This window comes from Pleurodeles waltl, chromosome 1_2 (genome assembly GCF_031143425.1).
Source record: "Pleurodeles waltl isolate 20211129_DDA chromosome 1_2, aPleWal1.hap1.20221129, whole genome shotgun sequence".
NCBI classification, from domain to species: domain Eukaryota; kingdom Metazoa; phylum Chordata; class Amphibia; order Caudata; family Salamandridae; genus Pleurodeles; species Pleurodeles waltl.
In genome coordinates, this window is record NC_090437.1 from 780,522,702 (window position 1) to 780,538,061 (window position 15,360).

Below are 15,360 nucleotides of genomic sequence, written 5' to 3' on the forward strand. Positions count from 1 at the left end.
GGGGGTTCGTACCACCTCTGGGGGGTGGCAGGGGGGTGGAGGGTGTGGGGGGAGGACTCGGGTGGGTAGTGGGGGGTGGGGGAGACCCCTATCAGTGCCAGGGAAGGAATTCCCTGGCCCCGATAGTGCTTACCGCCATGGTTCGCACGGCGGTTCCCGCCCGCAAGAAACCGCGGCGGTAGGCAGGGTCATAATACCCTTGGCGGTCTTGGGACGACCGCGGGGCCGGAGTGCGCAAACTCCAGCCCCGCGGTCATGACCGCCGCGGCGGTCGGAGCGGAGAAGTAGCGGTCGGTCGCGGCGGGGACCGCCGCGGTCAGAATGCCTTTTTTAATACCGCCGGTCTGTTCGCGGTCCGACCGCCGTCTCTCCGCCGACCGCCAGGGTCAGAATGAGGGCCTATGTGTCTTTAAAATGTAAACCTTTCTGAGGTAGAAGTACCTGCAACGTGCAGTAAATGTCCATCAAGTGTGACAGTACTGAGGCAGCAGCAGTATGTATGGTGGGCACTAACTTTTGCTACAACATTTAGGTGTGTGAGGAGTGGTGTTACGAAACTGCAGCTGCTGCACTATGAAGTGGACTCAGAACGCTCTGTATTTCCATCTCCAAAAAAAGTAAAGTGAAAATAATATGGTTCTTTCAGTCTTGACTGAAGTACCCACTCTTACATAGTGGTGTTTGTCTCGCAACTTCTCATTGCGCGGCCGTCTTTAACCCTAGTAGCCCTTTGCCTTAGTAGCTATTCACAATTCTCAAAGTACTGTTGTCTCTTTAAATAATTGCGGTTACAGCTCAAAATACAGAAGTAACCCCTGCAAACCACAAAGTAATTTTCATGGGGTGTCTACTTGCCCATTCTTTATATTCTACAATAAATTGGTATGTTCATATTACAGGTGAAATGAGCGAGAGTCGAGCCAAAAAAGTGCGGATTAAGGAAGTTGACGGTTGGACTCTAAAGTTACTTATTGACTATGTTTACACAGCAGAGATCCAGGTCACCGAAGAAAACGTTCAGGTAAGAGGGCAAAGTGTGTTTAATCATCTAATCTCCACTCTTGACGTTTGTTTATGCTTCCACTAACATTTTAGGTGTGTGGTGTAGGTACACTTTTTTATGGAAGATAGCGCCAACAACATTGCCTAGTAAGATGATTGACCATGATATTGCCTGACCCATCAGCACCACGTCCAAGAGTATTTTATGTGACTACCATTTGGTAAATTCCTGCCTCTTCCAATACTTCTTTCAGCTGCTAAGTATTGAATAGCCCTCTGTGGAGGAAGGGGGTTGATGTCGTTTTCTGACTAAGAAATACTTGTTCAGTTTAAAATTCCCATTGAAATGCATTGCATTTAAATACTGATTTAGAGCTGAAGTATAAACCTGACTTAATGAGGTTCACTTAAGTAGAGTTATGAACGCTGTTAAGTTTGCTTTGATAATAGTAACATGCTGTCTTAATTTACTTCAATTTAACCGTGTATCAACCATTGTGCCTGTAAGGTCTCACTCAATTTAAAGCATGTTAAATTAGCCTTTTATTTAAAGGCATATCATTTTTGAAGATGGGCATGGCCCATTGTTATTTCAGGACCAGCCTTTGCATCATGGTGGTTCGGTTCCCACAAATTTGAGATTTGCACTTTCTTTTCACCTCATCTCACCTGATGCTGCTTGTATAGTAATTTTTTCGCCCAACACTTTACATTGTTTTTTTTAATGAAATATCTTTTTTTGGGAGAAATGTTGTGTAATTGAGATTGCTATGTATTGGATAGAAATGACGTCAATAGGGGCTTCAACTAAATCATTCTGGGCATTAATCTTGATAACTCTATGTATGTTGTGGCTGGATTGTAGAAGCATAAAAGACATAAATCAAGATTATGAGTCCAAGACAATAATATTGAGCCTGACGATTTCTCCAGCTATTGCCTCCTATCATTTTTGCATTAAATATGTCCAATCCCTAAATGGCTCCTGGGTTCAATCGGTACAGCCACTCCCATGAAGACTCTTTGTCTTTGTGTGCTAATTTCCTGAAGTGTCTCTCAAAACTAGTGCCACCCATTTGCTGACGTTGGATTGTGCCTCAGTAACACAGAGAGTAATACAAGTAGACCTTTCTATTTCCACATTCACATAGTTTTTTTGAAAAGTTTGGTTTAATTTGCTTGTTTGCATTTCACAAAAACAAAAATGAACAACTCACAGATTCATCTTCAGTCAAGCATTACAAAAAGTGTTTTGGATAAACAATTTGTTCAGTCGGAGTCTTCATCGGAATTAAAATCCTTGATTATTTAAGGGGGTCTCTGCCAGCAGTAATCTACATTCCCGTGCCCACATATGACAGCAAATGGATGAGTTTGATCTTCAGTGTTGAGTGTTACCATTAGATCACTTAAAACGGGGTCAGTGTCGCTTACGTCTTACATCAATCAATTAGCTGTACTGCCTTCAGATAATAAAAGACCCCTCTATTAAAGTTCGAAGTAGTATCAGTCCCAATACAGAGGCAGCCAATGTATATTTAAAGTTATGCTTCATGCAGATGGCTGTGTTCTGGCATATGGATACCTGTACAACTCATCCAGTGTAAGAACTTTCCCACTACATTTCCGCATCTGGGGCCTACGTTCCCAGGTTTCTGATCAATTTTACATAGCCTCAGTGGGGTGATAAACAGTATATAAATATTTGAAATAAATACCCTTTAGTTTTGGCAATAGATGACGCTGGTCCTTCTAAGTTACAGAAGCAGCCCCTTTGTGAGTCCACCAATACACAGCCACAATCTCAATTCCATATAACACAGGTTGCTTATCTGTATTGTAGTGGCATCTTTCCTCACTTCCTTCTACAATACTATGACTTTAACCTTCTACCTGCAATATTTATCATGGTGTTCAGTATCATATTTACTAAGTTATGGTCAGAAATGAGACATAAGTCTCCCCTGTGTCCGGTGGAAGTCGCACTGCTGCTGTTTGGACTATCTAAGGTAATGAACAAGAGCCCTACCTGCCATGTCAAGATCTTTGAAATGTAGAATCGTAGAATGTTCCAAGGTACTGGCAATGTGTACTTGCTTTTCACAGACAGTACAGTTGATGACTCACAGTGCACGTGCTTATACAGACTAGCCAAAATAAGAATATGTGTTGCTAGCGAAATGCAAGTAATTCTCGACAAAATGAAAACAGTAAGTCATATGTTGTTTGGTAACCATCATTACGAACCGTTCCGGTTTTTCATTTATACTGCTTTGTAAACCAATACCCAGTTAATGTCAAGTTTCTATAGAACCATGCGTGTTGATGTTGTGGAGCAGAAGATTAAGTTCTCTTATAAAAGGGATTCATTTTTTTTTTTTTTTTAAATGAGTACAAGGGGCCCACGGCCTGGACTATGCCAGGGAGTGCAAGATACTAAGGGCCTGATTCTAACTTTGGAGGACGGTGTTAAACCGTCCCAAAAGTGGCGTATATACCACCTACCGTATTACGAGTTCCATAGGATATAATGGACTCGTAATACGGTAGGTGGTATATCCGCCACTTTTGGGACGGTTTAACACCGTCCTCCAAAGTTAGAATCAGGCCCTAAGTGTCACCTCTACTCGGTACCCTTTCAAATAGCCTTCATACCAAATTTACATATCTTAGAAAAAATGGTGTATTCAGTACCCTAAATATATCTCCAGATGGTTTTCTACTGAAAGCACTTTGTTACTGACTCGTCTTTCCTGTGGTACCACTGGCGTTCCAATGTCCAACAGATCTACCTAGCTTCTTTTCAATCAGTGGAGGGAACCTGGGTCTCATGTAGTTGATTACATTCTGCCAGATTGCTACTCTATTGTTATTTTTCATCTTCAGGTGAATAAATGATTGCATAGATTTGCAGAATACTGCTTTTGAAGCTACATATTTTCAATTGACTTTCTGGTTCAGAGGAAAGAATGCACAGAAAGGTTAGAACAAGGAAGCCATTTTGCTTGATCCAGTTGCCATTTGGAATCACTGGGAGATATTACGTTTCCTGAATGTTGTATTATTGTAGCATTCTTTGGTACTTATTGGAGGGGTATGCACGCCTACTTATTTTAATTGAGAAGCTTCTTCGAATTTAGTTCTAAAGGAGATCTTTCTAGCTCTTTTCAGGATGGCAGATAGAAGTTGGCTCACCTAGACTAAAAGTGATGCCTCCTTTCTGCCTTAATTCTTGGGGGATTTTAGTGGACGAGTCTATTTCCCCAGTTCATCTCTGGCCTATTTTTATCTTGCCTCTAGAGGAACTGGGAAGGTATGTCGGCATGGTTCAGTGGGGGTATCTGTAATCTGCAGCCTTTTATAGCTTAAACCTGCTCTCTTTACCTAGTTGTAGGGTAATTATTACCAGACAGAACTGTTAAATCCAGGTAGACTGAGAATGCATCACTTACTATGTTGTCAGTCATTACAGCTATGCCAGATGGCAATCCTTCAATGCAGAATTATAGATATTGCCATTCGGAAATAAAGAGACATGAGTTAGATCAGCGATGGTCTGTAGTAGATAACAAGTTGGATGAAATTCCCGTATTCAAGATGAAATATAACATCGTCTACTTCATGCAGATTTTCAAGTATGAAGCTGTTGTCTGTCCCACTGTGACTTTTCCTCTGTGCGCGCTTAGCTCTTTTCCTTGTAGTTAGGGTCGAGCACGCAAGTGCTCTGGCCTCTGTTGTAATCTCTCTGCGGGCTTTTAACCACACCATGTCACGCCTGTCACTTTCATTGGTTTGTGGACTTGCCTTTTAAAATTCGCTTGATTTTATTTGTGAAAGGCATGCATATGTCATGTCTTTTCCTTTGTTTAAACCTCCTCGTGCGCATCGGCCAACTACTGAAAACATACGAGGCTCCATGATTTCATCATGGTTTCTGGGCTACTCTTTCTTTTTATTTCCTACACAGCGCAATGTCGCTGAGTTTTACACGGCATGGTCGTGCTCATTTTTTCCCCAAAAAGTTTTTTTGTGAATTTCCACCGTCCTCACCTACACCCCCGCTCGCCCTCCCCTTGAGATTTGTGGCGGCCGCTGCTGCACATGTCCAGTTCAATGCATCCTCTAGTTATACTTTCTCACTTGGATGAAATGTTTGGCTGAAAAGTTTTCCGAACCTCTTAGCAGGCTGGGCAGTCTTCCTGGAGAAAATAAATAAATATTTGCTGTCTTATTTTGCATTGATTGCATTTATTTTCTTTTTGGCTTCCTGGTTCAGCGTTTTATAGTTTTTTTTATCAACGTTGTTCTTTCATTTTGTTTATTTGAAATAGGCAGTTGTGACTTTTGTTTTTTCTCCGTAATATTTAACAGTATAACACACGCAGTAAGCGTGATACCTAGGTCATATTAAAAAGTTATGAAGTCCGCATACTCATTTCGAATCCGTTAGTTGGAATAAAAGTCACCCAAATGGAGTTGCCATTATGTTGGAAATAATGCTTTGTAAGGAAGAGGAGGCATCGTTGTTACATATTACTAGAACATTTATAGCAGATGATTTTTTTAAAAATGAAGTGATGTTTACTCAGATATAGATAGTGAATTGCCTCATGCATACCACTAAAAGGACTCTTGAATATATTGTATTATGAGCTATGCCAAGTTTTTCTCCACCCCATCAGTGATAGGTACCGCAGTGGATGCAGCACATGTATAGTCTTCCTTACTACTGGTGTTAATACTGAGTCCACGTAGTGTCTTCATATAGCGCTAGTACAGTGGACAGTAGAGTCACAGCTCTCCGAGTGGATGTTAAGCGAGGAGGAAAACACATATGGCAGATGCATTTTCGGCAGTGTGTCTTCTGACGAAGGAACACTGTGCAAGGGATCCTTGTCATTCCAATGGGAACCTTTATCCAGAAGGCCATTTTCTGAGAATCCATCCTCATGAGACTCCAAACATATGTTTTAACCACCATGATAGACTAGCTACAACTAAATCGTCAATAACAAAAATACTTTTAATCACCCTGACTGAAAACCCATCCGAATCCAAACACTAAAAACACGTGAACTGTAAATCCTTACACTAACCCTTCACCATGTTGTAACATGTGGAGTATCAGTAACTATTTCAACCCCAGACATCATCCTATAATGTACCTTAGTGTACCATTCACCACAACTATAAACCTAACTTAATTACAACAAAGTAAACAACTAGCCCCAATGCTAATAAAACGTAATTATTTACATCCACATTTCTTCATAATGCATTTTCGTTGAAGAGGATTTCCAGTAATGGGTTTCTCTCGTCTGTATTTGTTGCCGTTACATAATTCCAGGTGTAGAGCTTTGTGGGTGACGAGGAGTTTCAGGGTGACTTTCTCTTTGACTGGGACTAAGTGGACAGATATCGGTGCAGGCAGGATGTGCTCATGCTTTCTTCTCCCAAACATGAGGTCGGGTGAGGTGAGCAGTTTCACACTCCTTACAAATAGGATCACTGCAAGTGCAAGGATGATGCCTGCAGGAGGTGGAGTATTCTGAGAACGCATCAAAGGCTGAAAACTGTTCTGAGTACATTGTTCACATCCATAATGAAAGATAACTTGGAGCTGAAGATACATTCCAAGTTTCTGACTTTACTTGAGAAGCAGCAAATTAAACATGTAATTCAAAGTGTCTGCACAGTCTGTGATCACGATTTCTGTATTTGCTGTACTAATGCAAAAACAATGTTGGCTTATCTACTGATGTACCTGTGAGAGGCAATTTTTGAAAACGTAGCCAATTGATTGTCGGTTTACCAATTATTGTTTTGTTCAGTTTTATATAGCGTGAAGTCCATCTGAAGATATTGGAGCGCTTTACATAAACATCAGTTACATTACACAAGCACACAATCATTTTTGGTTGGCGCTGGGAGATTAAGTGATTTGCTCATAATCACATGATGTTGAACTGACCCTGAAACTCGAATTCTTGATATGTTTGGGTGACACTTCTAGTTTATTTCTCTCATTACTCCTCAGTGGCTTGGGAATTGTGTTAGCCAGCCATCAACTCTGATGGTTGGGCGGTGAAAGTGGTATTCTATTGGAATTAGCATGGCAGATTTAAATTAAGATTATTTGATTTTTGGCTGCAGATAGAGGAAGAAGGTAAATGGAAGAGCTTCAGTTACATGCAGGGCCACTGGCATTATGTGGCAGGAAAAGATCAAATTAGGAGGCAGGTTTGACCATTTTAGGTGGCAAGGAAAGTCCAGTTATGAATTTACAATCCCAATAACTCTAACTCAAGCAAACGCAAGACCCACTGCTTGATTTAATTTTGAGCCACTCTTACCAACTCTTTTTTATTCAAGGAAGAGCGTCTCTCATTCTCTTTCTGGCTCAGTAGAAGGAACGGGGTGGGACCACATTTGTATCCACTGTGAACTTATGTGCCTTGCTCTCTTTAGATTTCCATTATATAGTGACACCTACTGTACCCATACCTTTCCCCCTCTGCTCGTAGTTGCCAATCCATTGAGCTCTATACACTTTTCCCCACCTGCAACTGATTCACTGTTGTGTGGTGAAGTACAAGCAGCAAACGTTTATGTGCCGAATGGTACACTACAGGAAAGCGGCATAACATCCGGAAGCCTCAATGAGAAATCACCTGATGTCATTCACAACCTGAATGGCAGTTATCTCCGTGCCACACCGAGAACAAAAGCCTGAATAAAAGGATCCGAGGACTGTGCATGATGTATGATGTGACTGACGTTTGAAGCTAAGCATCTTAGGGCACTTGGCACAAAATGAGACATCAGTAACCAACGAAAGTTACCTCCATCACTTTGTCTGGGTTTTGTTTTTAGGTCGAGCATATCAGCGTGCAAGCACTGCTTTTCCGACGTGTTGGCATGTATTTGGGCTTTTAACCACACGCACTACACGCCTATCATGTACACTCGTTCATGGGCTTGCCCTTCAAAAATCCTTTATTTTCGTTGGTGAATGCTTTACGTTTGTCCATCCTTGGGACGGTTTAGTTACCGCCTTGGACATTGCCCCTGTTATATGGCTAATTGCACTTTTGCCGATACGTTTGACGGCGAGTGAACTTTCCTTATGTGTGCTGCTTCACACTTATGACGTGGCGGTTTGAATTGGCTCGCTTATGTGACACTAGATTACTTTTCATTTTCAATTTATGTGGCAAGAAAAGTCCGGCTAGGAGTTTACAACGCTAATAGCTCTAACTCGAGCAAATGCGAGACCCATTGCATTGCAAATGCTTGTTTTAAATGAGAGAATCTCACTTGCCTTATCAGTTGCAAAGAAACAACAAGCGCCAAGGCAGTTCTTAGGCCGGAGGAGGAGGAGAGGTAAGAACTTGAGCGAATGCTTTTTAAATCATCAGCAGGAAGACAGCCACCGCCATAGATATGTCAGGCAGATAGGGGCAGTGTAGCCCCCATATCTGTCTTTCCCTTCACCGTCTTCAACATTAGTATTATCACAAGTGATCCCTTTACTGATAGTGCAAACCCTTAGTGCCTTTTTCCTCTCAAATATGAACACTGCATGAGATAAGTCGTATCATCTTGCATTAGACTGAAATCTGTTGCAGGAGGGTTGGCATGGCCTTTTTAATTTGTCAATATTGCAATACTTTTGAATCTGCCGGGGATCGTCCCTGTCCTCACTGCTTTTTAAATGCTATTTTCATTCTTTAGCAGAATCCTGGTGCTCTGTTTCTCTTCATCTGTGTTTGTGGTCTACTGGTACCATTGCATCAGACTCCATCTATCTATTGCCTGTGGAACCTAGGTAATTTATTTGTAAATAGTGCTTCATACCGTAGATTTTGCATTTTAAGTGACTATGAATAGAAGGGGCCGTATCATGATGCGCTGCAGTACCTTAGTGCAGAGCAGGTGCCTGATTTTATGCGCCTGCAGTGTGTAAAGTCACTTCATTTAAACTGAAGTGTCTCCATGTTAGTGCATTATTTTAGGTAGCACAGCTCAGAAACAGAAAGTGGCAAACCATGCTCACTGTTTGCGAGCAGTACTGACTGAAAACGATGTTCTAACTCAGAGAAATATTGTGCTTAAGGAGCAGGTGCATAAAAACAGGTGCTTCGATCTGCACTGAGGTAGCTGAGCCCATCCTTATGCGGCCCCAGGAGTCATTATTTCCCATTTTTCTGGTATTGAATCTTTAGACCTCAGAAAGAGGGAGGTCTGGTTTTGCTTTACCTGGATTCAAACTCATGACCAGCAGATAACACTGAATGCTACCAGGGTGACAGGGAGAGTTTGTACATTCCTTTTCGTCTGAGCAATCCTAAGGTAGGAACCAAATAGCTCTATATGAATGGATCAGCAAAGAAGATTTTTTCAGGTCTTACCACGGTAAAATAAAATGTTAATCGGTGGACCAACTTTGGTACTGGATGTTATTTTATTCCTGGAGCCTCATGCCAACATTGTATTTAAGCCTGCATTTGTACTGGTAACCTTAGTCCATGCTGTCAGATCTCTTTTTGTAGGAACTTCTCCAGTTTTTTTTACATATTTCCTGTGCCCACTTTAGGTGGGCCGTCTGCCTTAGTATTTTACAAGGTCTCCACTCAAGCATCCGTTTCAACTGCAGCCTCCTGTTTGCTTTGTAGAATCCTTATTAATTAAAATGGAAAGTCACAAATGTTTCACTTTCCCTATTTAAATGCTACGTTTCTGTGTAGTTGCTTTGATGCTGACATGAAGGTTGCCAGGGAAATGCTGCAAATACACCTGCAGCTAAACTGCTCTTCTTCGACATCTCTCTGAGGGGCACGTTCCAGTGCTGTGCTCTTCCAGCAGTCTCCAACTCTCCCAGAGTCTCAGTTGAACTTCAGAGAGTAATGTACTGGGTTAACTGCTTGAGATGGTAACATGCAACTTGACACTGTCCTATTACTTTACGACTGAGACCACGAGGGGAATAAACCTTATTGAAATCTGGCTGTCTTTCCCTCCAAAATCTCAAGACCAATAACGTTCAACCCATATCCGCCAACCTAACCTTCGTGGGACAATAGAGGAGCATCTGCTATAGTAATTGTCACCCTTTTTGCGACAGTTTGAGTATCAGAGTAGCAGTACAATTTCTAGTCACTTATCCGTACTATAATAATGCAAGATCTTAATGGTGGTTCTTGGCAAAGCTGGTTGGCCAATCGCATGCCGCGCCGTATTTAGAGACTCTAGAATCCTTGCAAATGGCGCACTGAAAGTAGTGATCTGGAGCTAGGATAGACGAATGTGAACAGTAACTACCTTTTCATAGATGCGTAAGCGTTGCAAGGAAGACTGATTTTTTTTTAATGCTAATTGATACACACATGATGATGATACAGATATTACTAATGGCAAAAATGAAAGGGGAACTTGGGATTGATATGCCTTAGCCTATCCTGGTACTCTAGGCAGACACAGCCACTCTTTACCACAGCACGTGGTCTGTGGCATCTAGCACCTGTGGCAGGCCTTGGTTCTTCTTGGCTGTACTTACAGAGAGTTGGCAGCAAGGCTAGGATTCTTGTGAAGAGCAGGGAGGCGTCCTTGTAAGACCACAAGCAGCGTGTCAAGTGCACAGCCCACACTGTGCCTGTGCCAACCGTTTGAAGAAAGAGGCACAGCAGAGGAAAAGTTGCAGAGAGGGTGTGACAAGCAGTCAATGAGTCACGGTTCCAATTGTGCCTGTTGATTTGAATATCAATAGACAAAAGTGTAATATGTGTTATTTGTGAAGTGCCCTTTCGAGAGAGTTGGCACGTGTGCCAACATTTTGTTTAAAAATAATTCAGTGATGTTTTACAAAGGGCTAATGAGTATCCTGCTCTGCGCACACAGCGTGTGGTTGATCGCTGAAGATGAAGCGGTAGAAAGGTGAAGGCACCAAAGGGTCCTTCCTGCTGGAGACCCACCAGTCCACAGTAAATGGGCGTTTATGTGCATCAGCTGCTGCCACAGCTGGCGCCTCTTGCGCACCCATCACCATTGGCGTTTCTAATGAGTTAAAACAGTGTTTGAGTGTTTGTTGGTAATACTGTACCAGAGATCACTGCCTCATCTGAGCTCTTGGGTTTGTTGCATATTAGCCTTAGTTTCTTGTTTCTCATCCATGCTCCCACACTCTATCACGCCAGTGCAAGTGCAGATGCCATTTTTAGGATCCATATTCTACCTCTAAAGCAAAATAATTTTTTGTCTAAATCTTTGTATTCAAATGTATTCGGGTAAAACAACAGATAAGCCTTGATGGTGGCATGCATAAAGCATGAAAGGTAATCATCATAACTTTGGTATTTACAAAGAAAACAGAGCAAACCAAACCCTTTCTGACTCCAACACCCCCCCTTCCTCACACACACACTCATACAAACTCAGAACGTGGAACAGAACATTTGATAGTTAGGCCTAAACTCACTCCAAACTGTGTAAGTAACAAATTTATATATAAAGGTTTCAATAGTGTAGGGCTAAAGCGTGCAGTCTTTGAAGATGAGTTAAAGCGAACTCTAGTTTAGCAAAGTGAAGTAGAAGTGGGCCCTATATCCTGTGCAATGTAACTTACTGGTGGCGCAGGGTGCATGTTAACTTTTCTACAGAGCCAGTAATACCATCGCAATAATGACGGTGACAAAGGTTTCTTCCAGGCTCCAGCTGTCAATGCTGTGCTGTCACTAGGGTTTACCACACGCCCCTGCAGCTCCTGCAGCATCGGCCCCCCAAACCCTTCAAGGGGGTGGGTGCAGGCCAAGGCCAATGAATATCAGTGAGATATGGGAGACTCCGGCCAATTCATCACATTCTGCAGGGGCCCCCTTCATTTTGCGTTATGCCACTGGATTTCACCTATAATGTGGGCCAACAACACCGTGTGGACATGTCAAAGAGACTATTTGTGCATACCTGTGATTACTAACCATGGATCAAAAAAAATGGGACAGCACCTCTTTCCAAAAGACTCTGATCCTCGAGCACGACCACCTCATTTATACAGAAGCCTATCCTCTCATTTCACCTCCAGTAACACCACACACAGTTTCTGTATATGTTTAGGTTAGCTTGAGGTAAGACCACTGGGTGATCAGCTGTTAATGTTTCTCTCTATACTGCGGATTTTATTATTATTGGGGAATATTTTCCCAAAGGTCGTGCCATTCACTGTTGTCAGTATCTGTTACCACTTCTGTGTTCCACTTATTTTTGGATGTCCATCTTTGGTCTGTTCTTTTAACCTTTAACAACCAATAGAAAGAGGAGATCACCCTGTTTATCTCCGTAGAAGTTGTAAGACATTTCTTGCAAGTGGTGAGGTACCTCGAGGTAGCCAATTTAATATTAGGGTGCATACCCTAGTGGCAGAGTGTAAAATATTGGATCATCTGTTCACCATTTAAGAATAGTTTGAGGATCTCTGATTTACTGTAGTTTACATTGAATCCTGAAACTGACTCCAAAACCTGCTGGTTGCAATGGACTTATTAGCTTTCCAAAGATGAGGGGATGATATTCAGAAGATTACTTATTTTGTGTACCTTACCTTAGAAAAAGAAACCCTGATGTTGTCAGTCTCTTGCTGTAAAAGTCTCCATCACAAGAACGAACAAAAGCTGTGAAAGAGGGTCTTCCTCTCCAGTGCCACTTTTCAGGAAAGTGGTCAAGCCTTCAACCAATGAGTAATATGTTGTCTTTTAGGTTTCGGAAATTCACTGTGATTCAGTTGTAACAATCCCCAAAGTCTATCATAGTTATCAGTGATGTACGTGATGTGAGTGATGTATCCAGTTAAAAACATTCTCCACTTCCATATTCAAGAGGATCACAGGAAGGTGCTTAAGCGGAACCTTCTCTATAAATGGAACATTTTTCCTAAAATGGCTATGTGGCTGCCTACCCATGGCAAAACTTGAGTGATTAAGAGCTATCACGGAGGGAAGAAATTTATCGAGCCTATTGTCGAAGATTTTTGTAAAAATGCTGGTGTCTGGGTTGATGGTAACAGTCAGACAGCAATTCAGGTATTCCTTGGCTTATGAAACAAGGTAATATCGACGTCAGTCAGGAATGCAATCATACCTACCTTGACCATGAAGATGTTAAAGAAGCTCACCAAAATGGGTGCAAGTATTTTGCTTTACATCTTAAAGAAAGTATGGGAAATATTTAAAAACCCCTTGCACCACCTTAGCGCTGCCATAGAGTCATTTGTTTTATGCTAAGGTGGCGCTAAGGTGGCTTTTCTGCTGTGCCATATTTACAAAGTTTCACCGTTGGTCCACTTTGCGACCCCTTGCGCCACACTATGCCTGCATCAGGCATAATGTATGCAAGGGGAGTGTTCTGGTGCAGGGAGGCCTGAAAAAATGGCGCAGTGAAATTTACTAGATTTCACTGTGCCATTGTTTCCATCATTTTTAATGTCTGCTCAGAGCAGGTGTTAAAATGACACACCAATCATATTCAGTGGGCCTCCCTGTGCTTTGCAGCACTAGCGTTAAAATACTTGACTCTAGTATGGCAAAGTGCCACAATAGTGTCAAAATTTTGATGCTTTTATGCTAATGACCGCCATGGTGCACGGTAATTGTAAATATGGCGCAACCATGGTGTCATTAGGTGCCAGTTGTGGGGCCCAAGAAAAGTGGTACAACATGCCACTTTTTTTAAATTTTTTTTTATTAAGGTTTTATTGTGAACATTGCAAAATCGTACAAAATCCAAATGAGGTTGAGGCCCCAACATTTGTCAACAGTCATATTCAGTGAGTACACGAAATGGGGAGAATGAAAGGGGCAGTGGGGTATTGTCAAGCGTAACTTGGGGAACAAATATGTTATACTAATCAAATCACATGGGAAAAAGGGGGGGAAGAGGCAGTAAGGGGAAGAGGTAGTAAGAGAGAGAGGTGTAGATAGGGGTAAGAGTTGTGAAGCAGGGCGGGGACCCGGTGCCAAGTTGTAGCTCGTAGTAATGGTTATAAAAAAGGGGAAGTTGTTAGGTTATTAAAATTGTAAGGTGGTAAGGTTGTGAGGTTATAAGGTTGTGAGGTTATAAGGTTGTGAAGATGTAGGGTTGTAGGACCCCCGGGGTGGGGCGGCGTAGTTGGCAAAAGGGGGGGGGGTCGGTATGACGGGAGGGTGTGACTTGTAACACTTCGTCTGCGCTCTGCCAGCTTCTACTAAGTACGAGTATCCTATCGGCTGCGCATGGAAAGGGACTGCAGAAAGATGGGGGAATGGGAAGAGAGGGGTGGAAAGCGGTATTAAAGAAGAGGGAAAGGAGAAGGAGGGGTAAGGAGGGGAGGACTAGTGGTAGAGATGTGGGGGGAGGTGAGGAAGGGGAAAGAAAAAGGGGAAAAGGAGGAGGAGTATCCTACGGTCTACGGGCTATGAGCTACGCGCTACAAGCTACAGGCTACAAACTACAAGCTACTAGCTCCCCCCGGCTAGGAAAGGGGCCCACACCTGGGTGAAGATTTGGGCTTGGTCTTGCAGGTTGTAGATGATTCTTTCATGTGTGGCTGTGCGGGTCATGGCTATGATCCATTCTTCCAGGGTTGGGGAGATTTCTGACCGCCAGTGGTGGAGTATGCAGATCTTTGCGGTGGCCAGTGCCGTATGTAACAGTCTTTTTTGTGGTCTAGAGAGGTCGTGTCTTGTAAAAGTATTAGGGAAGGGGGGAATGGTGACGGGAGTGACAATGATTCAGCCAAGGTGGAGCTCACCACGTCCCATAGTGGTCGGACCGTTGGACAGTCAATTAAGATATGGTTTAGGTCGCAGTGTGCCCCTGGGCATCTCCAGCACTGTGCGTGCGGGAGGAGCCCTATCTTGTGCAATTTTGCCTGGGACCAGTACCAGTCGTGTAAGACGTTGAAAAGGCAGAACTTTAACCGAGCCTCATGTCCTCTGTCCAGTGCTTCCAGGACGTCCTCCCAATCGGCTGGGTCTAAGGGCTGTTGTAACCGGGTTTGCCAATGCAGCCGTAGTTTGTCTAGGAGAGGCTGGGAGTAAAGCTGGCGAGTGATTAGGTCGTAGAGACCTGCCATAACTCCTTTATGTTGGGCCCACTTCAGCAGGTAGGTCGCTATGGGTGAGGGCTGGGACCCCCGACAGGTGGCTTCGGCTCTTTGGGAGATGCAGTGTTTGAGCTGAAGGTATCTCCACTCTTGGTTCGGCTGCAGACCGAATTCTTCCCTTAACCTTGGGAAGGACTTAAGTACCTCGTTCTCCAGTATCTGAGAGAGTGTGTGGATGCCCGCTTCCCTCCATTGAGACCAGTTGAGCACTTCTCCACCTATCCGGA

At 43.0% G+C, this 15,360-nt stretch overlaps 1 protein-coding gene across 1 annotated transcript in view; it reads left to right on the top strand.

The window, feature by feature from the left end:
* The window catches only part of KLHL2 (kelch like family member 2), a 382,747-nt gene that overhangs the window by 116,027 nt on the left and 251,360 nt on the right, over positions 1-15,360 (top strand). Inside the window, exon 4 of the mRNA XM_069243918.1 lies at positions 900-1,021. Coding sequence (XP_069100019.1) covers positions 900-1,021 — 122 coding nt within the window. The remainder of the gene's footprint in view (positions 1-899; positions 1,022-15,360) is intronic.